Raw genomic sequence first — 23347 nt, forward strand, 5'->3', positions numbered from 1 at the left:
AAATAGGCCTTGTATAGGTCCAGTTTAAAGTAATTTCTATCCCACAAGTATGTAGGACAGAATGCAGTAATATTTCACTTAGCCATTTGTAGCCAAGACTACAGGAAGTTGCCATAATATAAGAAGAAAAGAATTAGAATTCTATTTTGATGGGGAAATGTCATTCCCTCGTCTGATTTTTTTTTTCCTTCAGGGATATAGGGAGCCAGCATGATAATCGAGCTTTGTACTTGTTTGAGTACTTCGAAAAGAGTGTAGATACAAGGAAGTCCTATGACTTAAACATAAGTTAAGCGTCGCAACCTCGAGTCTCACTTTAATATTTTTTGTGTGCTCTATTGGCACTATTCAGGTTTAGTCTGTGCTCCTTGTTTTTATCCCTTTTCCTGGAATCAGACACAAACATTAATCACAGTCCTATAATATTTTATCAATAAATGGCAGGTTCCCATAGTTTAAAGCTTTTAGGCATATATTGATATTATAGCAAGAGTATATATATTAACTTGTATTACTGCAGGAAAAAAATAATATTAATATTAATTATGTGTACCTTCAGTACAAAAAATGAGAAAAAAATTCAAATATTCTGATCAAAAACTAAAAGAAAAGAAATAATAAAATTAAGAAAAAAAATCAGTAATTCAATGTGTTCTTGAAAAAACAGCATCCATTTGTCTATGGATTATTATCTCCAATTCATATGATAAGATATAATCACAATTCATATGATAGGATAGAGTCAATCAGTCTCAGCAGAAGATGCTTTCTTCAAATGTGAGCAGTGAATCCAAGAGTCTCTTTCTCCAATCTTTATAGATGTTGGAGTAGTTAATAATATTTGGAATGGTCCTTCCCATGAAGGTTGAGTTGCTCCAGTTCGCTTGAAATTCTTTATATAAACTTTATCTCCTGGGTTCAGGTCATGCAGAGAAAAGTCTAATAGTCCAGCTTGTACTGCAGCTCCGGATTCATGAAGTTCATGTAGTTTGTGCTGTAACTCCTGTATATAGGTCACAATAGTAATATCTCCCCCATAAGCCGGGGAGAAAGGCTTAGCCTGTATAGGTGGATGTCCAAAAAGCATCTCAAATGGTGAAATATGTAAGTCTCCACTAAGCCTGCTTCTAAGATAAAATAGGGCCAGAGGGAGAATTTCAGGCCATTTTAAATGGCTCTCAGTGCATAATTTGCCAATCATAGTCTTAAGTTCTTTATTCATCCTCTCCACTTGGCCTGAGCTCTGGGGATGATATGGAACATGGAATTTGGGAGTTATCCCCAAGCAAGAATATATTTGGTTTAAGACAGAATCGGTAAAATGACTCCCTCTATCGGAGTCAATACGTGCTGGCAGGCCAAAAGGAGGAGACTTACATATTTCACCATTTGAGATGCTTTTTGGACATCCGCCTATACAGGCTAAGCCTTTCTCCCCGGCTTATACATCGCTATTAGGGGGAGATATTACTATTGTGACCTATATACAGGAGTTACAGCACAAACTACGTGAACTTCATGAATCCGGAGCTGTACACCCCCATAACTGAACATTGCATTCTGAGCTAAACTTGATATATTTTTAACACTTACTTCAGGGGGGATTGTATTTTAATTTAAAATCTAAGAATTTTTTTTGAATTTTTTTGTTTGAGATTATATTTTTATAAAAATCCAAGAATTTTGAATTTTGTTTAAGATTTTACTGTTATAAAAAATCAAAGATTTTGATTCTGTTCAAGAAAAGATCTTCAAGAAAGAAGCTTGAAACTTTTATATCCAGAGAATGAACTGTTGCAGAAAGATGCTGAAAACCTACACTTCATCAAGAAGATCAAGAATGAACTTTGGATATGATTGATTGGACTGAACTTTTGATTGAACATTTATTGTAATTGTACACATTTATGCCAAAAGGGACTGCCCCTAATTTGGCTTTCTGTCAATGTGCCTAGCAAAACATTGGTTTTGCTTTCTTTTCTTTTCTATTTCCTCTCTCACTATTCTAACTTCTCTTAGAAAATTGAATATTGTGTATATCTATAGTTAGAAGTGCATTTAGAACTACAAAATGATTATGTTAAATGATCAATGGGGAGACTAGTCTCCCAATGATCATCAGGGGGGATTGTAAACCTTAAAATTTCTTAGACTTATGAATGTTGGAAATTTCACCATTGGGAAATTTCATACTTGGAAAAAATTTCCTACTAATAGTAAGAACTCTATTGGAATGTGAAACCCCTTGGCATGGGAGGATCCTTCTCCTCCCTACTTAAGACTACTTTAGGACAGAAACCTTTTGCTAAACAATGGAAAGGGCTTTGACCTATGCTTAAGCATAGAACAGGAAGTTCTTTGAGTCATGATTGATTTTAGAATTGATACAATAGAGATACTTGGAATGACAGAACCAGGTCTTGGAACTTACAATCTCCACCCTACTCAGTCTAACAGGATTTAGGAAGGGCTGTAGCATAGATCAAGATTTAATTATTTGAGAATATGACCTACAACAGACATGTGCAAAGGAAACAGACCTCTGGGCGGTCCTGGGTTAAGCTAGAGCCACCATTGGCATAGGGGAGACATCGACAGTGATTGGTAGATGTGAGAACTGAGGGGAGGAGACTTAGATGGTTTCCTTAAAGATAGCGGAGTCTGAGGAGAGAAGGAGGAGGTTTTGCTCTGAGCAAGGTGGCTCTGAAGGAGGACTGAGGAGGTTGCTCTGTGGGAGGACCAGGAGAGAAGGCTGGCTCTGAAGGAGAATTCTCTGGAAACATTTCTTGAAAGGAGGCTCTCTTGAAGGTGGAGCCTGAGGTTGGCATGAGAAGCCTTACCTAGAGAGATCTTGGATGAGTGATAAAACCAACTGACTGATTTATTCATTCTTATTCCTTTCTTACTTTCTCTCTTTTTCTATTGATTAATCAGTGTATTATAAATTAAATTTCTCTATAAAACCCAGTTGGCTTGGGCATATTCATAAATTGGGAATATATTCCCTGGCGACCATCTTATATTTATATAAAACCAAGACACAGCAGAAAACATATTTCAGTGGTCATAATTGATATATATATATATTTCCCTTGCTCCCAAACATTTTAATTATCACACTATGTACTAGACATTGTGCTAACCACTATTGATACAAAATGAGACAAAATACTGACAACTTTTTTTTTTTTTAATGAGACTCTCCAGCACTCTTGGATAACCCTGGATAGGATTAGTAGGTTTGCCCTAGACTGAACAATAAGCCTTCAAGTAGCCAATGATCACCCTACATAGAATTAGCAGATATAATAAAATCTTAAGTACCCTTTTCTTGTTTTATTGTATCTAGGCTGCTCCCAGGCATTCTAGTCTCTGGCTAGATTCTTTTTTCTCTAGCCTCCATGTACATCAATCAGTCCTTCCTTTCTTATATTCCCTAATGTATATCTATGACCCTAAGTTCTTTAGTTTGATGGAAATTCCCATTCCGGAATTTTTTTTCCCCTGAGAGACAGTGATCCCAGAGTCTCAGAGCTTGCCTCTGTGTGTTGTGTGTATGACTCTGTGTGGTGGTCAGAAGAACATTGTCTCCCTTGTCCTGATTAAAGATGTGTTCTTTTGTTACTGCTTTGGTGGATCTGTGTTTTTTTTTTCAGATTGACAGAATAGTTCCTGTCCTCAAAGCTTTCACAATTTAACAGTAAATGTCATCAGAGAAAGAATCTATGAGAGCTGTTCAGTATGGTTCTTGGTGGAGCCAGATAACTTGATGCTATCTATCAGAAATCTTTAAGAGCCTTCAGTTCTATTTCCCTCTTTAATTTGAGAGCTATACTTGTTTTATTTAGGAGAGATAATCATGTAGTTAAGGTTAGGAAGAACCACAATGGGTTTAAACTATCTTCCTGAAGAATGGTCCACTTGATAGCACTTGTTCTTGATCTTCTTGTGTTGCTGTTGTGTTAGAGAACAGTTTTTCATGTGGACACCGAAGGACATACCAGGAATATTTTCCCTCTTCATTTCTGCCTCCTGGCTTTCCTAGCTTCCTTCCAGTTCTAGTTAAACATCTCACCTTCTATAGAGTCTTTCCTGATTCCCCATAAAGATAGTACCTTCTTTCTCTTCATTATTTCCCATTAATCTTGAATGTAGCTTGTTTTTGCATAGTTGTTTGCATGTTGTCTCCTTCACTAGACTGTGAGATCCTCAAAAGAAGGGGATTGGTTTTGTTGCTGTTTTTTGGTAACTTCAGTGCTTAGCAGAGTGCCTGGTACAAAATAGGTGCTCTGTGGGCTTTAGGCCACCTTTTCTCCTCCCTCCCCTAGAGTTCTTTATTAGAAAGGCAGAGTGACTCAGAGGAGCTGTTTCCTTCCCCCTCTCCATGTGTCTAAGGCCATTTTTTCATATCACCCACCCCTTTTATGCATCATTGTTATGTCCAGGTGACTTGAAGAACCATTTAGTCTATGATAATCTGGTTCTAATACAATATAGATGAGAAATTTACCAATGGTGACTCTTGATCCATAATACTTGAAACCCAGACCCTCTAGATTTCCCCAAGAGTCTTGAACACAATAGTAATCAATCACCCTCCAGAGCCAAGTGGCTTGGACGGGTATTATGTTTAATTCCATACTGCTTGGAGATTATGAGTATCTGGTATAGCAACATCTATTAAAAATGTAGCATCAATGTTATGTCTAGATTTTCAATAGTTGGTCTATTGGTATATCTGACTCAATAAGGGCCTGGTTCCAGGATTGTGGGATTTAAAAAAAAATCCTTACCTTTTGTCTTAAAATCCATAATAAGTATTGATTCTAAGGCAGAAGAGCAGTAAGGGCTAGGCAATTGAGGTTAAATGATTTGCCTAGGGTCATGCTACTAAAAAAGTATCTGAGGCCACATTTGAACCCAGGATCTGGATCGCTATCTATGAACCACCTACCTGCTCCTATTATAATTTATTGTTGAAGTTCCCCAGTATATTTTGAGGTCTGAATTTATAGTATGGATTCGTTGTTCAAGATACATTGTTTGTCAGTAAGGGCATTTGCCCCAACAAAGATACAGATATAGACAGAGACTGTACAGAAAGAAGATGGGATGGGGAAGGGTGATAGCTCAGGATGATAGATTGGAACCACTGTGGCTTTGTTTCTTGGTATCTAACATAATAATAATAATAATTATTATTATAGCTAGCATTTATATACTACCTTCTATAGTGTTAAGTGCTTTGCATACCTTAACTCATTTGATCCTTACAACGACCCTGTGAGATAGGTGATATTCTTATCCTCACTTAACTGATGAAAGAACTGAACCTGAGAAAAGTGAAATGACTTTCCCAAGAACACAAAACTAGTGTCTTTGGAGATGATTCAAACTCAGGAATTCTTTTTTTTTTTAATTTTAATAACAAATTTACACACAAGTTTTCCAAAGTTATATGATCCATATTGTCTCCCTCTTTTCTTCCCTCCCACCATTTGTAGCTAACAAGCAATTAAGTCTGGATTATACATGTATTATTTCATAAAACATTTCTATATTATTCATTTTTGTAAGCAAATAGTCTTGTGAAACCAAAACCTCCAAAACATATACCTAAATAAACAAGTGATAAATCATATGTTTTCATCTGCATTTCTATTCTAATAGTTCTTTCTTTGGAGGTGGAAAGCATTCTATTTCATAAATCCTCAGAATTATCCTGTATTGCGGTTAGTAGCAAACTCTATCACATTTGATCGTTCCATATTTGTTACATTTGTATACACATTTGTGTATAATGTTCTCCTGTTTCTGCTTATTTCACTCTTCATCTGTTCATATAGGTCTTCCCAGTTCTTTCTGAAATCATCCTGTTCATCATTCCTTATAGCACAATAGTATTCCATCACCATCATATATCACAATTTGTTCAAAAATTCCCAATTGATGAACATCTCTTTAGTTTCCAACTCTTTGCCACTACAAAATCAAACTTGGGAATTCTTGACTTCTTAGTCCAACATAGTTCACTATACCATGTAGGGGCCAAAAAGTGGAAGTTATTCTTTCTTGCCCAGGTTGTCTTTTTATTTCCTATTTACTGCCCAGAAGGAATACTCCTTGTTCCTATATAGTTCCTTCAAGGGGCTGCCTTTACCACAACTGTGATAGACTTAGTTACTCTGACAAATATAATGGTTCATTACAATTCTTTCTTTTTTAAACCCTTACCTTCCATCTTGGAATCAATACTGTCTATTGGGACTGTTAAGGATAAAATTAGGATTGTTGACTGAATATATTATTTTAGTGGTCGCCAGGGTCTTAAATTCAATCCCAATAAAATACTCATCAATTTGGGATTTTTGTGGTTTAATTACAATAGAAGGAAGAAATTAAGAAGAAGGAGAAGAGGATAAGGGTAGGAGATTTTCTCCGGCCTGGAGCAAGTCAAAGGAAGTTCAGAGGCCTTAGCCAAAGGGCCTTCTCAGAAGATTAAATCTAGCTCAGCTTCTAGCCATGAGGCCTCCACTGAGATGAGGGGCCTCCTAGGAAGATAGTGCTTTTAGGAGGTCAAGGAAAGGAGGAATCAGGTTTACCACTCACCACTCACCAAGGTCACTCAGGGAAGATGCCTCACCTAAGCCATGCTACAGTGTCAAACGCCACAAGCATGCCAAAATGCCTCTCAGAGTGAGAACCCAACACCGCTGAGAGAGACAGAGAGAGGAAGTGACACAAAATAAATAGGCAGTTCTTTACATCACTTCCTGTGTCTCACATGTACCAATGGACCCATGGTAGCTTAAGCTTGGCTTAGGACAGCCCAGGGGGTCTGTCAGTTGTTTCTGATTTGTCACGTGCTAGCACATGATGGTCATAGGCCATCCTCCTCACAGTTAATCCTTAAATGGGGGTGTATACATTCCTGGTTGCTAGAATTCTAAAGACTAAGTAGGGTGGAGTAAATCTAAAATTTACACCTCCAAGGCAGAAAAGCGGCAATGGGGGTTAAGTGACTTGCCCAGGATCGCACAGCTGAGAAGTGTCTGAGGCCAGATTTGAACCAAAGACCTCCCATCTCTAGGACTGGCTCTCAATGCACTGAGCTACCCAGCTACCCAGCTACCCCCCACCCCATTACAATTCTGAAGGAATTATAACAAAGAATGCTATCTACCTCCAGAGAAAGAACTGCTGGAGACTGAAGGCAAATCAAAGCATAATATTTTTCACTTTAATTTATGTTTTTATTTTGGCTTTATATGAGTATTCTCTCAAAACAATGGAAATATCTTTTTCATATCATACATGAATAACACAGATTAAATTGCTTACCATCTCCTAGAATTGGGGAGGGAAAGGAGGGAGACAATTTGGATTTTATAATTTCAGAAAGCTTATGTTAGAAAATAGTTATTACATGTATTCTGGAAAACAAAATATTAAAAAAAGAGAAAAGAAAATAAAACTTCAATAAATTATACTGAAACCAGACCAGTATTTGGTCAAATAGATTAGAAAACCAAACTGTTGTACACCTGGACATAACACTGATGCATAAAGTCATCAAAATGATATTTTTAATAGATATTGCCTTACTAGGTACTCATGACTAAAAAATGCCTCAACAAACATTTGGGACAATGATTTTTTAAAAAACCCTATAAAGATTAAAATTAAAATTCAATACTCTAAGTATTATTTTAATACTATTTATTAAAATCCACGTAGAGCTGAGGAATTTTAAAAAACTCCAGCAAGCACCCAAAAAACTCCCACCTTCACACTAGACTGAGTCAGAGAGAGCTGGTGTGGGTGAAAACAGAAACTCAAAATTCCCTTCACATAAGGAGGTGCACAAACAGGAAAAGAAAAAGGGGATTGTGGGAAATGTAGTCCCCAGGGTTCAAGATGCCAATCAATACAACCCTCACCTTTTCTTAGAATAGATATTGGTTCCAAAGCAGAAGAGCAACAAGGGCTAGGCAATTGGGTTTAAGTAATTTGACCAGGGTCACACAGTTATAAGAAGTGTCTGAGGTCGAATTTGAACTCAGGACTGCCTGTCTCCAGGTGTGGCTCTTTATCCATTGAGCCACATAGCTGCCTGGACAATGCTCTTTTTGTTCACTGTAACTCACTGTCCTCTGTAAGGGTTAATTTATAGGAGTTTGACAAAAGTGAGGAGACCAGTTTGATAAAACACGTAGTTTAATTTGAGAAGAAATACAGATAGAAAATAGAAAGGAGGAAAGTGAAATTATTATTCTAATACCTAAATGATTATACCTAAATTCCTAATCCTAACTAAAATTTCTAAAAAACCCTACTCTGTTTTCAAGGACAGGTTCTGAGCAGACCAGGCTCAAGCTACTTATACTACTCCTACCTAGAAATTTATTCACTAAACTACTGTGACCGTGAAAAATGTGGGTTTCAAGACTGTGAATTGCCAAAACTGTAAAGATAAGTTTGGTGTCTTGATTTTAATCAAAAATAAGTGGTCACCATGGAAAAAATTCCCAAATATGAAAATACCCAAGTCAGCTGGGTTTTATGGAGATTTTAATTAATACAAATGAAGGAATTAAGGGAAGGGAGAGAGACCGCGTAAGAGGAAATAGTAGGAAGGGCCTAGGCCAATTGGCCTAGGCCTGAGCCCAAGAGAGACTAGTCAGTCTTTAATCACTCACCACAAGATCATCTCAAACAAGCTCCAAACCTCCGAACTCCATCTCCAACTACAAACTCTAACTACTCAAATTCAATAAGTCCCTTCCTTTTAAAGAAATTTTCTCTTATGTCACCTCCCCTAAATTTTCATGTCTACCAATCACAGTAGATGCTTTTTCCCAGGACTGCCCATTCTTAGTTCTCACCACTCTTTAGTTCTCACCGTCTCTGGGTAGACTAAAACTTCATACCTCTTTTGTTAAGCTTGCCTTTTGTAAGTTGCTTGACCTTTTTAGTGATTAATTTAACCTTTATAGGTACTTAGCACCCTTTTGTATTAGATCTAAAAATAGACCACCTAGCTTAAAGTTTTAGCTTCACTATAAGTATGAGTTGGGGACTTTTCATTGTTCAGTAAGGAGCCTACAACTTTATCTTCCCCTAAAGTATGCCTAAGTATGGGTGGAGTAATTTTAAAATTCCCAATACATTCCTGATCAAGTACCTCCATTTGTTACAATAAGGGAATAGCCTTAACCAAATGTTCCAAGGTATAGTCTGAGCAGTTTTAAGATTCATTCTACCGACCTCTACTAAGTAAATAAGCATTCATCACCTACAATTTCCTTAAATCCATTTCTCTATCTCAGCTATCAGTAGTAAAAACTGCCAGTAGTGGCTCTTGACTGAGAGACCCAGACTGACCTCCTGCTCCAACCAGGTCCAGAGGTAAAAGCCCTCCAACTGCCAACTGAATCCTTCCTTATATAGCTTGTCTCCTAGGTAATGGAATATTCAGCTCTGGCTAACTCTCACAGAAGTCTGTTAGTTCTCTTCTACTTAGATATACTTCTGCTCTCTTTCCTGGCTCTTAAAGAGACAGAGGGAGAGATTAAGAAAATCCCTTTAACATATCCCCCCCAGATCCTCTCCCCAATAGATCTTTCAAATAAAACTATCTTGTACTCTATATTAGAAACAGGGAGAAATAAAGAGAGAAAGAAAGTCAAATCTTGCAACATGCAAATCTCAAATTGTATACAATTACAAATTCTTACAGTTACAGAATAACACAATTCTGATTATACTCTACAGAAATAAGAACCTAAAGATATTAATCCAAATTCACCTTATAGTTACTATATTAAGAAAAACACCAATCAAGAACGTTATATAAATATAATATCCCCCCTGAAGTGGGTATAATATCCCCCCTGAGGTGAGTGTTGACCAACACTTATAAAACTTTGAAACACTTTATCATTTATGTATCATTCAGTTATTTTAACTTTTTCTATAATCCTATGGAAGTATATTAACAATAATAATTATTTCTAAACAGAAATCCTAAATGCTATAATATAACAAATTATATACTTACCTATTTAGTATTACTCATTCTATTTCAAAATCAAACCTTTAAATACAAGAAAATCAAATCTTTTATTTTAAAGCAAAATATAAATTCAGGAGTTAAATGTCATTGAAAATAGAGTTCAGTTGTCTCTGTAGTCTTATCCTTGATGCATGCAGTCAATCATTCCCAATGGAAGGTACTATTTTCACATGAGAGCAATGAATCCATGATGCCTTTTCTCCTATATTGATCACTGTAGGGGTTGTTAAAAAGTACTTGGAATGGACCTTCCCAGGCTACCTGACTTGATCCAGTGTGCTGGAAGTTCTTTACATACACTGTGTCTCCTGGATTTAAATCATGTAGAGAAAAGTCTATAGGTACAGTTTGCACTACAGCTCCTGATTCATGAAGTTCTTTTATTTTGATTTGCAGATCTCTTATATATGTAGCAATGGTAGTATCTCTTCCTAACAATGATGTATAAACAGGATTAAATGGTTTAGCATGAATTGGTGGATGACCAAATAGCATCTCAAATAGTGAAATGTGTATATCTCCCTTTGGTCTGCTTTGAAGGTAGAATAATGCTAAAGGTAGAGCCATTTCAAATTTGTCTCAGTACATAGTTTTCCAATCATGGTCTTCAAATCGCTGTCCATTCTTTCCACTTGCCCTGAGCTCTGGGGGGTGATATGGTACATGAAACTTTGGTGTTATTCCTAAACATGACTATATTTGTGATAAAACTGAGTCAGTAAAATATAGATATATAGACCTAGATTTGACCAGAGAACGGGATATTAGACATTAGATATTAGACAATTGAAAAGGCAGTTTGTGAAAAATTCTTGCAGATTGGTCAAGGACTATTTCAAAAGCAGTTTTCTTAACTGGATGAATATGGACTTTGATGAATTAAGGAGAGTGGCAGTATATGTGTATAATGGACATGAGTGGAAAGATAACGATGATAGTGATTTAGTGGATGCATTAAGAAAGGAGATAAAAGTATTAAAGGGAAAACTTGAAAGAAAAGATACAAATTATGGGGTAGCTATGGCTCCTGTATGAGAATATACAAACCAAAGACCAGTGTGTTACTTTTACAGAAAAAGGGGACACCTAATGATAAATTGAAGATGCTGGAATGAAATATTCAATAATTTTAGAAATAATGGTGGAAACTTTAGAAATAACTATTCTAGGAACAACAAATATTTTAGAAATAATATTAACAGAAACAATTTCCAAAATAATAATCTTGGAAATTATGGGAATGATAGAGCCAATAACCAAAATAAGGCAAATGATATGTTACAATATAGCCAAAATGGGGCACATTCACACAATAGCAAAAATGTAAATCCTCCTCAATGAGAGGAATCTCAGAGAGGTGCACATGAATGTTTATGAATGTTTGCCAGGGGAAAAAAGATTCTGGAATCAAAGATCAAAACATTTGATTTTTCAGACACAGATATAATTTCACCAGTCATCCCAGTCCATTCTCCCTAAGATATCACTGCCCATGTGACATTGAAAGTAGGGAATATGTTATATGATTGTATTCTAGATAATGAGGCATCAAGATCTGTGCTAATGAGTATACCTTATCCTAATTGTAATACTATTGGTTCTATTAATGTTGTGGGGGGGTCTCTGGAACATTTTTGGAAGTCCAAAAGTTTTCACCAAGAATGTTGTCTCTGGGAGCTTTATCTGTGGAATATTTGTTCCTCCCAATGCCTAATTCCCCTATGAATTTATTGGGGAGAGATATGTTGTATAAATTAAGAGCCACAATAATATGTACTCAAGATGGCAATATTATATTAGAACTACCTAAGGAATCTCTAAATTTGTTCTCAGTACTATTTTTAGATAATCAGGAGGTGGATAAAACTCCAACCTTTAAAATGCCAATAGATATACCCGAATCTCTCTGGGCTACATCTTTTATCAATGTAGGCTTGCTGAAATTGGCTGTTCCAGTTCAATTAGGAGAGGTGGTCCACCTCCATCTATTCTGTAATATCCATTATCAAAGCAAGGAATTGAAGGAATTACCTCAATGATAAATTCCATAATAAAACAGAAAATAATTCCCTGCAAATCAGAATACAATACACCTCTTTTGCCTATTAAAAATGAAATTAGACAAAAATGGAAAACCTGTGTATTGATTTGTCCAAGATTTAAGGGGTATTAATAATCACATTATCAAAAGACATCCTGTGGTTCCAAGTCCATCAACAATTATTTCCTCTATTCCTAGTACCACAAAATATTTCACAGTAATAGATCTGTGTTCTTCCTTTTTTTTCAATACCCATCCATGAAGATTCCCAAAACAGATTTGCATTCGCATGGAAAGGGTCTCATTATATATGGTGCTATTGACCTCAGGGTTATGTAGAAAGTCCAACTTTCTTTTCCCAAATTTTGACACAAGATTTGGCAAATATTGACTTTAAGGAGAGCCATCTAATACATTTTGTGGACAATTTCCTTTTGGTCTTGCCAAATGCTGAAGCATGCCAAGAAGATAGCAAACATCTCCTGTTAGAATTATATAAAAGAAGACACAAAATCTCAAAATCAAAGGTTCAGTGGTGTTTCCCAAAATGGAGTATTTAGGATTTTTTTAGCTGAAGGTGCCTGTTTCATTTCTCTTACACTTATTGAAGATATCTGAAAATTAAGTACCCCATCCACTAAAAGACAATTGAGAGAAATTTTGAGAGCAACTGGATTTTTCATGCAATAGATTCCTTGCTACTGGGAAATTACAAAACCCCTTACATCACTGACAAATGATGTAGTCACTGAACCACTTAGGTTGGATACAACACACTGAACAGCACTTACTAAATTAAAATAGTCTATCCTATCTTCTCCTTCCCTAGGCATCCCAGATTACAAAAAACCATTCACTCTGCATGTACATGAACAAAGAGGAGTAACCTCGGGTGTTTTAACACAAGCTTTAGGACCTGTTCAACATCCAATTGCATATTGTTCAGTTCAATTAGACCCAATAGTTTCTGAAGTACCACCATGCCTCATGCCTAGCTCCACTAGTCAAAAATCAGCAGATGTAGTGTTGGGATGCCCACTAATAATAATGTGTCCTCATTAGAAACATTATTGCTAAGACATAGAACACAGGCATTCTCAGACCAACGGCTTACAAGATATGAAATAACTTTCTTAGGCAATGAAAACCTCAATTTAAAATGCTACACAACACTCAACCCTTCTACATAGCTTCCAGATTTAGCAATCACAGGAGAACCATTGCATAATTGTGAATGCATAAATCATTATGTCTATGGCAGAAAAACCTCATGAAAATCTTTTAGACACTCCTTTAGAAAATGCACATAAAGTTTTGTTTACAGATGGTTCTTCCTTTATGAGAGATGTTATATGTTATACTGGAGCAGCTGTAATCAAAGAATTTGCAACCCTGTGGTCAGCTTTGCTTCCATCAAATATACATACATGCACAAGGTGTAGAATTAATAGTGTTGGAACAAGCCTGTGTAATAGCAAGATACAAAAAAAGCAACAATCTATATAGATTCAAAATATGCCTTTGGAATATGTCACACTGTGGGTACTCTTTGACTTCAAAGAGGTTTCTTAATATCATGTGGCAAAATTATTGCCAATGCAAAAATTATGACTGAACTTCTTTCAGTTCTCCAACTACCTGAAACTCTGGCTGTTGTATATTGCTCTGCTCATACAGATGGAACTAATCCAGTTTTGAGAGGAAACCACCAAGCAGATGTTGCTGCAAAACTTGCTGCCATAGAATGTCCTGAATTGATTTTAAATTTGACAGTTATAAAAGAAGCAGATTTGTCCCTTGCATATAATGAGAAAGAGGTTAAGAAATGGAAACAATAAAGCTGAACAAATTAATGGTGTATGGGTGGCATCAGAAGGTAAACCAATATTTCCTAGAACTTTTTATCAACAAATTTGCCAATCAATTCATAAAAAATGGTCATTTTGGAACACAAAGCACTGAAGATTTAGTAAAGAAAGTATGAGTAGCCCCTGGCATAACAAGCATTATCTCAAAAGTCTGTGAAGCTTGTGCAACTTGCCAAATGTATAATCATCACATCTTTCAAGGAAAAGCATTTGGGGGACATCCTTTAGCCTGCACACCATTTGAACATCTACAAATTGACTTTATAACAATGCCAAAAGCTGAACATTACAAATTTTGTTTAGTTATAGTAGACCACCTACTCAGATGAATGGAGGCATTTCTAACAGTAAGAGTTCGTATCCAAAATATTAATAAAAGAAATTATAACTCAATTTGTTTACAAGCAAGAATTGATTTGGACAAGAGAACACATTTTACAGATTCAGTTTTAGCATGAAATATTCTTGCCTAGGTATAATACCAAAATTTCATGTGCTATACCACCCACAGAGCTCAGGGCAAGTGGAAAAAATGAATAGGGAATTAAAGACAATGATTGGAAAACTATGTACTGAAACTCATTTGGAATGGCCTGATGCTCTACCATTTGCGTTATTCTACCTTGAAGGAGGCCAAGGGAAGATCTACACATCTCACTATTTGAGATGCTGTTTGATTATCTACCAATTCATGCTAAACCATTTAACCCTGTGTATACATCATTGTTAAGAGGAGATACTATCATTGCTACATATATAAGAGATCTGCAAATCAAAATAAAAGAACTTCAGGAATCAGGAGCTGTAGCGCAAACTGTACCTATAGACTTTTCTCTACATGATTTAAATCCAGGAGATATAATGTATATAAAGAACTTTCAGCACACTGGAGTAACTCAGCTGGTCTGGGAAGGTCCATTCCAAGTACTTTTAACAACCCCTACAGTGATAAAGATAGGTGAAAAGACATCATGGATTCATTGTTCTCATGTGAAAAGAGTAATCAAGAATAAGACTACATTTTTTAGAGACATTGGACTCATCAGGAAGAAGACTACAAAGACAACTGGACACCATTTTCAAGGATATTTCAATGAACTCCTGAACTTATATTTTGCTGTTCATTAAAGAGTTTGATTTTTTGTAAAGGTTTAAAATAGAATGAGTAATACTAAATAGGTAAGCATATAATTTATGTTATAGCATTTAGGATTGCTATTTTAAAATAATTATTATTTACATACTTTTATAGGATTTTAATAACTACATATTAATAACTATATACTTTTATAGGATTATAATAACTAATTCATATGTAAATGGTAAAGTGTTTGAAAGGGTTATAAGTATTGATCAACACCCACCTCAGGGGTTATATTATAGGTATATAATGTATATACAAGTTTTTTTGTACATAGAAACTATAAGGTTTATTTGGATATCTTTAGGTTCTTATTTCTGTAGAGTATAATAAGAATAGGTTTTTATTTATTTATTTATTTGTTTGTTTGTTTTATTTATATTTTATTTATAGTAAGAATTTTGTGATTCTGTAACTATAAATATTTGTAATTATATATTATTTGAAACTTGTATGTTGCAAGAATTGTTTTGCTTGCTTGCTTGCTTTCTCTCTTCATTTTCCCCTGTTTCTAATATTGAGTATAGGATAGTTTTGTTTGAAAGATCCATTGGGGAGACTCCCCAATGGATCTCAGGGGTGGGGTATGTTAAGAGAGTTTTTCTTAATCTCTCCCTCTTTCTCTTTAAGAGGCAAGGTAGCAAAAAGATTTCTGAGTAGGAGCCCCCCTGCTGTGCAGGCTGTCAGTTGATGACACTTAGGAGGGTGTGGCTGAGAGTTGTTAGAGTTGGTTACAGCTGGCAGCTGAGGGCTTTTGTCTCTGACTCTCCTGGAGAGAGAATAAGCAGTTTCTGTTTCTCTTTGAGACTGGCAGTTTTTGACTGACTGACAGTTGGGAATAGAGAGAATGGATTTAAGGCCTTAACAGCTTTATTGATTATTGATCTGCTGTGAATCTTAAAACTGCTCAGACTCTACTTCAGAAGATTTGATTAAGCCATTCTCCATTTTTAATAATGGAGGTACTTGGTCAGGAATGTATTGAGAACTTTTAAAATTACTCCACCCTACTCAGACAATGCATTAGGGGAAGATAAAGTTGCAAACTCCTGACTGAACAATGAAAAGTCCCTAACTCATACTTATAGTAAAGCTAGAACCTTAAGCTAGGTCTATTTTTAGATCTAATACAAAAAGGTGTTAACTACCTATATAGGTTAAATTAATCACTAAAAGATCAAGCAACTTACAAAAGGCAAGCTTAAGAAAAGAGGTGTGAAGTACTCAGTAGATTTTATCTAACCAGAGAAGATGAGAACAAAAGAAATTGAGAACTAAGAATGGGCAGTCCTGGGAAAAAATCGTCTACTGTGATTGGTAGATGTGAAAATTTAGGGGAGGTGACATAAGAGAAAATTTCTTTAAAAGGAGAAGGATTGAACTTAGTTGAGGAGTTCAGGAGTTCAGTGGAGGACTGGAGCTTGCTTGAGACAATCTTGTGGTGAGTGATAAAGACTGGCTCGCTCTCCCTTAGGCTCCCTTTCTATTATTTTCTCTCTTTTTTTCTCTCTCTCTCCTTCCCTTAATTTCTTCATTTGTATCAATTAAAATCTCCATAAAACCCAGCTGACTTGGGTATCTTCATATTTGGGAATTTTTCCATGACGACCACTTAATTTTATATTTTAAATCAAGACACTAAAAATTATCTTTATAGTTTGGCCGAAACCTTTACAGTTTTGGCAATTCACAGTATTGGCAAACCACATTTTCATGGTTATACTGCTTAGGTAGGTAGTTAGATAGTGGGTAAATTCTTAGATAGTCACAATAGGAGAATAGGTTGGGCTTGGCCCAGCAGAAGACATGGCTCTCAAAGGCAGATAGATTTAGAGTTTTTAAGAAAATTTTAGTTAGGATTGGGATCTTAGGTATAGTTATAAGATATTAGGAGATTACTCTTGCTTTCTTCCTCTCTATCTCCTATCTGAACTTTCCTAAAATAAACTGTTTTATGTTTATCAAACTATTCTCCTGACTTTTGTTCAAACTCCTACCAAAAATTTTAACCCTTCACATCTGATTCATATTGTATATGGAGTATGTTTACTGCTCATCTATCAGACAGCAGCCAAATCCTAAGCCTTAAGCAATTTTTGTCTGATGTATCAACTTGAGAAAAAGAGAAAAATAACAATACCATTATTGGAAAGATTATGAAAGGGGTGGTTTCTGAGACACCTGTGAAGACTTGCATGAAGTGATCCATAGAGGAGTAAACAGAACCAGGATAATAATTGATACAATATACATCATTGTAAAGGCAAACAACTTTGAAAGACTTGAGTCCTCTGATGAATGCAATGGCTGTGATTAAAGAGGATCAGTGTTCCTCACCACTTAAATGAAAGGTCATGAATTCAACATGTAGAATGAGGCATACTTTTGGATATAGTCAATGTGGTCAATGTGGTGATTTGTTTTGACTATGCATATTTGTTACGAAGGATTGTTTTTCTTCTTTTTTAAATTGGGAAAGAGGAAGGATGAACTTTTTTTTTTTAATTAATAGAAAAAAGTTTTTAAAAAGGAGAACTTCTTATCTAAATAGTGATCCAAGACAATTCCTCAGGATCCTTAATAAAAAATGCTATCTGTCTCCAGGGAGAGAACTGAAAAACTGGGTGAGGTTGAAGCATACTTTTTACTTTATTTTTTTTGGTGTGTATGTGTGTGTGTGTATGTGTATTTTCTTTTACAACATGGCTAATATGGAAATATGTTTTGCATGACCTCACATGTTTTGTAGGTATCACTGATTCTTAACAGATGGGAGACGGAAGGGAAGATGAGAATTTGGAATTCAAATTGAAAAAATGAATGTTTAATGTTAAAATGTTAGAAGTATATAATTGAGAAATATTTAATGAATTAAGTATAAATGAGAGCCCAAACTTCTCCTTAGAGGCCAGATTCTACCAACAACAAACCCAATTTGGACAGAGTACCTAATGCAGAAGAGAGGGGTACCTTGGTGAAGAAGGAAGAGAATCAAGCCCTAGCCCTGTGGGAACAGGAGCAGTTTCTTATTCTTAAGAAATAATTGAATGAATAAATAAAACCCAGTATTCATATCATAGAGAACTAGTTGAATATCTCTTATCCAGGATGAATTTTTTGACATCCATTCTCCTGGTCCCTTCTTCATGGCCCCTTTTGCCTGGTTGTCAATACTGCATTGTGCAGGACAGCAACTGGCTCAGTGGATAGAGGGCCAGTCCTGGAGACAGGTCTTGGGTTAAAATGTGATCAGATACTTCCTAATAGAGTGACCATGGGCAGGTCATTTCACTGCCTTCTTCTCCCCCCACTCCCCATTTCGTAGCCCTTATCACCCTTCTGTCTTGGAACAAATACCTAGTATTGGTTCTAAGACAGAAGGTAACAGTTAAATAAATATGTGTGTGTATAATTGCATGTGCCAATTAAAATCTTGCATTTAAAAAATCACAAATCACAAATCCTGCTGTATTCAAAATATACAAATTATACAAAAAAATATACAAAAATACAAGTACTTTGATTTGTCTTTTATAGAATAGAGAAGACTGAAAGCATATTCAATTTAGTGGCATGACCTTGGGCTTTTGGACTTCAAGCAGCACTCTGATTGCTCCTCTGCAATCTTGTGGAGTATTCATTATGGTTATCCTGGTGTCCAGTTAGACTTTACTCTTCATTGGGGCAAGGACTAATTTATATAAACATTTTGGCTAACCAGGAGGTCTTGAAATAGAACTAGAAGCAGGAACTTCGGTCTTTAAGCTGTGTTTAGTATTTTTACCCTTAAATCTTATTGTCATGTAAAGTCCTGTATTATAATTATCCCTTGGTTTATTAGGCTGCCAGTTTCTTTTGGGTCAGGATTGAGATTTATTTAAATTTTTGTCTTATCTTCTGGACCTAGCTCAAAGTTCTAGCACCCTTTTGTCATTCAATCAAGTTTTGCTTAAATTGTTTAAGAAATGGGGAAATGGGGAGTGGGAGGCCAAGGATTTAGCCTGAAGACTTCGGGGAGCCAGAGCTGGAGGGTGGGGCAGGTCGGAGAGTGATGGGAAAGGGTAGGAAATGGAGAGAATAAAAAGAGGGACGGGGCCGAGGGGCGGTTGGGGGAGTGGGAGGAAGAGTGGAGAAGGTCCTGGACTACTTGGCTGTATCGGGGCCTAGGTTCGAACAACTGGCTCTTTTATTCCCCTAACTCGCCGTGCCTGGCACATAGTAGCCGCTTCATTGGTGCTTTTTACGTGTTGCCTTCTTCCCTCCAGAACTCGCTTTGCCCAGGATGGTTTCTCAGATCTGCGGACCTGGAGAGTGGGAGGAAAAGGGGCCCTGGAGGAATAGAATTGGAGAATGGTTCCCGCCCAGCCGGCAGTAGGATTCGGTCCAGCCACCTAGAGGCGTGGGCTTGTTGACGATGGGGATGCGCTCCCCAGGGCAGAGGCGGGGTTTCGGCCGCGCGCGGGGGAAGCCGAGAGTTGTAGTTTCCCGATGGGTGGGGGGGTCGGGGCGCGCGGGAAGCGGTGCATCCTGGGAAACGCAGTTTTCCGAATGGCACACGGCTGTCCGCCAGGAACCCTAAGTTCATCTATACAGAAAACGTCCCTTGTTCCGCCCGCCGGAGCGGGAACAGCTCGGGAGCGTCTCCCAGACGGAAGACTAAGCGGATGATTTTTCGCTGGCGAATGCCAAATCCTTATGACCCCACTCCCGGTCTTGACCCCGGAAGAAGTGCGGCTAACGGCGGAAGCGCGCGGCGCGGTGCATTGTGGGGGGCGTAGTCCAACTTCCCGGGCGCTTCTTCGTCGCGGCCCCGGGACTGACTGACTGACTGACAGGCTCTGGGTGACTGCGGGGACTGCTGGCGGGCGGGTGGACAGCGCGGGGGCTGTCGAGGAGCGTCCCCAGGAGAGCGAGCGAGCGAGGCAAAGCGAAGCTCCGCTCGGGGCGGGGCGGGACGCCGCCGCCCGGCCGGTGGGGGGCGTAGGGGGTCCGGGCGGTCGCCGAGGCCTCGCCCGTCGGTGGGTGTCCTGGGGTCCCAAGGCCCGGGCCCGGAGTGAGGCCGGGTTCCGAGGAGGAGCCGGAGGCCGGGGTCTTGGCCGAGGCCCTCCGAGCTTTTCGGGCCCGAGCGGTCCGCCGGCTGCTGGGGCGGCCGAGGCCCGAGGCCGGGGCCGTCGGCGGACCGGACCGCCGCGATGCCGGGCTTTACGTGCTGCGTGCCGGGCTGCTACAACAACTCGCACCGGGACAAGGCGCTGCACTTCTATACCTTCCCCAAGGACGCAGAGCTGCGGCGCCTGTGGCTTAAGAACGTGTCTCGGGCCGGCGTCAGCGGCTGTTTCTCCACTTTCCAGCCCACGGCCGGCCACCGCCTGTGCAGCGTCCACTTCCAGGGCGGCCGCAAGACCTACACGGTGCGGGTCCCCACCATCTTCCCTCTACGTGGAGTCAACGAGCGCAAAGCGCGGCGGCCTGGGGCTGGTGGGGCGGCGGGGGCAGCTGCCCGACGGAGGCAGCAGCAGCTACAGCTGCAGCAGCAGCAGAACCCCCAGCAGCCACAGCCCACAGCGCTTCCGGCCCCCTCACAGGCATCCCTGGTGTCTGCCTCGGCCGCTGTGCTACTCACTCTGCAGGCGGCAGTGGACAGTGGCCCCACCGCAGCTGCTACGCCCCCGCAGCCCCCATCCGGGGAAGACGTGAAGCCCATCGACTTGACAGTGCAGGTGGAGTTTGCCTCAGCCGAAGGGGCCTCTGCCCCGGAGCTTGGCGTCCCTGCCGCGGTGCCGGCCGTGACCTCGGGGCCCAGGCTGGTGGTGGTGGGCGAGGGCTTCCCGGACACGGGCTCGGACCACTCCTATTCTCTGTCGTCTGGCACCACCGAGGAAGAACTGCTGCGGAAGCTGAACGAACAGCGAGATATCCTGGCCCTGATGGAGGTTAAGATGAAGGAAATGAAAGGCAGTATTCGCCACCTGCGACTCACAGAGGCCAAGCTTCGGGAGGAACTCCGAGAGAAGGACCGGCTTTTGGCCATGGCTGTTATCCGCAAGAAGCACGGGATGTGAGGAAGGCTCCTGTATCCTGCCTGCCCCCTAAAATGAACTCCTGGGTTACCATCTCTGCCTGCCAGCTCTGCCCGGGCTCAGGGTAGCCCCTGCCTTCGACAGCATTTGGACTCCTGGACAGTACTCCCCTTTCCTTCCCCCTTCCTCTGCAGTTGGACTTCTGGCCTGGCATCCTTGACTGCAGAGGAGAGTGAGCCCAGGCACCCTCACTTGTTGCCTCCTATCCTCAGACTCTGACATTACTGTACTTAGCCCAAACACCTTCTTGAGGCAGGGGCCTGGGGTAACTGGGGCCCCCAAAGTTTTGTGCATTTGTCATGCCAGCTGCTATGACCGGAACTTATTCAGCTGTTTGTTTGGAACTCTTTTTATGACCATAGGATTTAAAGTGATCACTGTTTGGAACTCATCCCTTAGGGTTATGGGAGGGGAGGCTGGCTCCAGAGAACCCATATGGGGGGGAACATGACCTTGGAGATGAAATGAGACAGCCCCTTTGTGTGTAGTGATAAAGGCAGAGACCCAGGCCCCAAGAAGCAGTCAATGCTTATTCCCTCTTCCTCCTGTCCCTCCACCTTTCAGCTTTTCCTTTCCCTATCCTAGTTTTGGACTGTGATTCTAATAGGGGGATGTGATAAACTGGAGTCAGATCTATTAAGTTTTTCCTGGGTGGTGTGAGCAGGATGTTCCCCTCTCTGTCTCTTATCTGACAGTTTGTATTTAAGGGGGAGCTGGGTAACCTTTCTGAGGTAAACCCAATTTGCCAGGGACTTGGTTTTTTTTTTTTTAACCAAAAGGAAAAAAACCAAACCTATCCTGGTGATATGTTTGCTACTGGTTACAAAAATTATATTTTCTGTACAATTAGACTAAAGTTTTCACTGTGTCCTGTTTGGCAAAGCAAATTAAAAATGTAAGGTTTTTATTTGGGTTTGAGGGTTCTTATTTTCAAAGAGATGACTGTCTACAAAAGTCCCCAAACTAGGGCCCTAAATATTACATAGAGATGCCAGAAGACTAGTGGGAGGGTTGTTGGCATAGGCAACAGATTTCCACTTTTTGGACTGGGGGGTAGGGATGGAACCGGAACTTCACTAGAGAAAGTGAAAAGTATCTTGGTAAAAGTTAGGAGGGAGAAGATGCTTGCTATAGTGCAAACAGCACTGTTCTTGATGTCAGCGAATCTTGGGTTAAAACTCCCAGCTGACTCTAGGTGTGTAACCCTGAGCAAGTTACTTCTTTGAGGCTCAATTTAGTAAAATTTGTGCAAGGCTATTGTGAGGAAAGTGGTTTGCAAACCATAAAATACTACAGAATGTGACTTATTCTTAGGAAGTGACTTGGCCAGCTAATCAATAGTCAATGCTGTGACTTCTTTTACTGGATGGAACCCTAATGGTTCAGTTGTGCTTTATCCTCAAAACTCCTTATAAGCTCTTCAAACAATCTCTTTATGCTCTTCCTATAGCAGCGATGAGCCTGGAATTCATAGGAAAGATCAAATGAATTCAAGGCTGAAGACCTATAGGTCTAGATCTGAAAAGGCAAAATTGAGCTTTTTGCCCTCTGATCAGTGAGAAATCCCAGGGGTAGGAGAGCCAGTCCAAAATGTTTGTAAGTTTTCTTATGCTTTTATGAATGTCATTTTGGGAGTCCTGATCTTGGTCACAAATCTTTCTGAGAACGAATAGGTCTTAATTTGAATACTTCTTACAATCTTGTCTTGAAGGCATAAAGTGTGTTATCGCTATTTTAACAAAGGGAAAACTGACCTAATCACACATTTTTGTCACACATTTAGTGTTAGAGTTGAAACTTGTACTGGATTTGCATTCAGAAGAATAGGGTTCATCTTTTAGGGACAAGGAATTTCTTTTAGCAGTTCCTTGCATTTCTATAGAACTTTGTGCTTTAAAAAAATTATCTCTCTTGACTCACCAAATCTGAGTAGGCCTCAGGAGTAGGTTGTTCTGAATATAAATTCTGAGTCATTTATCGTTTTTTTTTTGTAAGCAAAAACTTCTAGAAAATCCAGAATGTTTTCCCTCTTGTCTAATCTTAAAAAGAGAAATCAGTACTGTGAAATTCACAATTGGGTGAGGGTTAGATCCTTTTTGTTCTAGGCTCTGCTCATTTTGACTCTTAAAATGTAAATATGGA

At 39.0% G+C, this 23347-nt stretch overlaps 1 protein-coding gene across 1 annotated transcript; it reads left to right on the forward strand.

Annotated features, from left to right (window-relative positions):
- Window positions 1–20101: 20101 nt before the first annotated feature.
- On the forward strand, window positions 20102–22112 carry THAP11 (THAP domain containing 11). Its single transcript, XM_001365014.4, has one exon. It carries the CDS (start codon window positions 20318–20320, stop codon window positions 21185–21187), a length of 870 nt encoding a protein of 289 aa, XP_001365051.1. The 5' UTR covers window positions 20102–20317; the 3' UTR covers window positions 21188–22112.
- The last annotated feature ends 1235 nt before the right edge of the window (window positions 22113–23347 follow it).

Source organism: Monodelphis domestica, chromosome 1 (genome assembly GCF_027887165.1).
Source record: "Monodelphis domestica isolate mMonDom1 chromosome 1, mMonDom1.pri, whole genome shotgun sequence".
Classification (NCBI taxonomy): Eukaryota; Metazoa; Chordata; class Mammalia; order Didelphimorphia; family Didelphidae; genus Monodelphis; species Monodelphis domestica.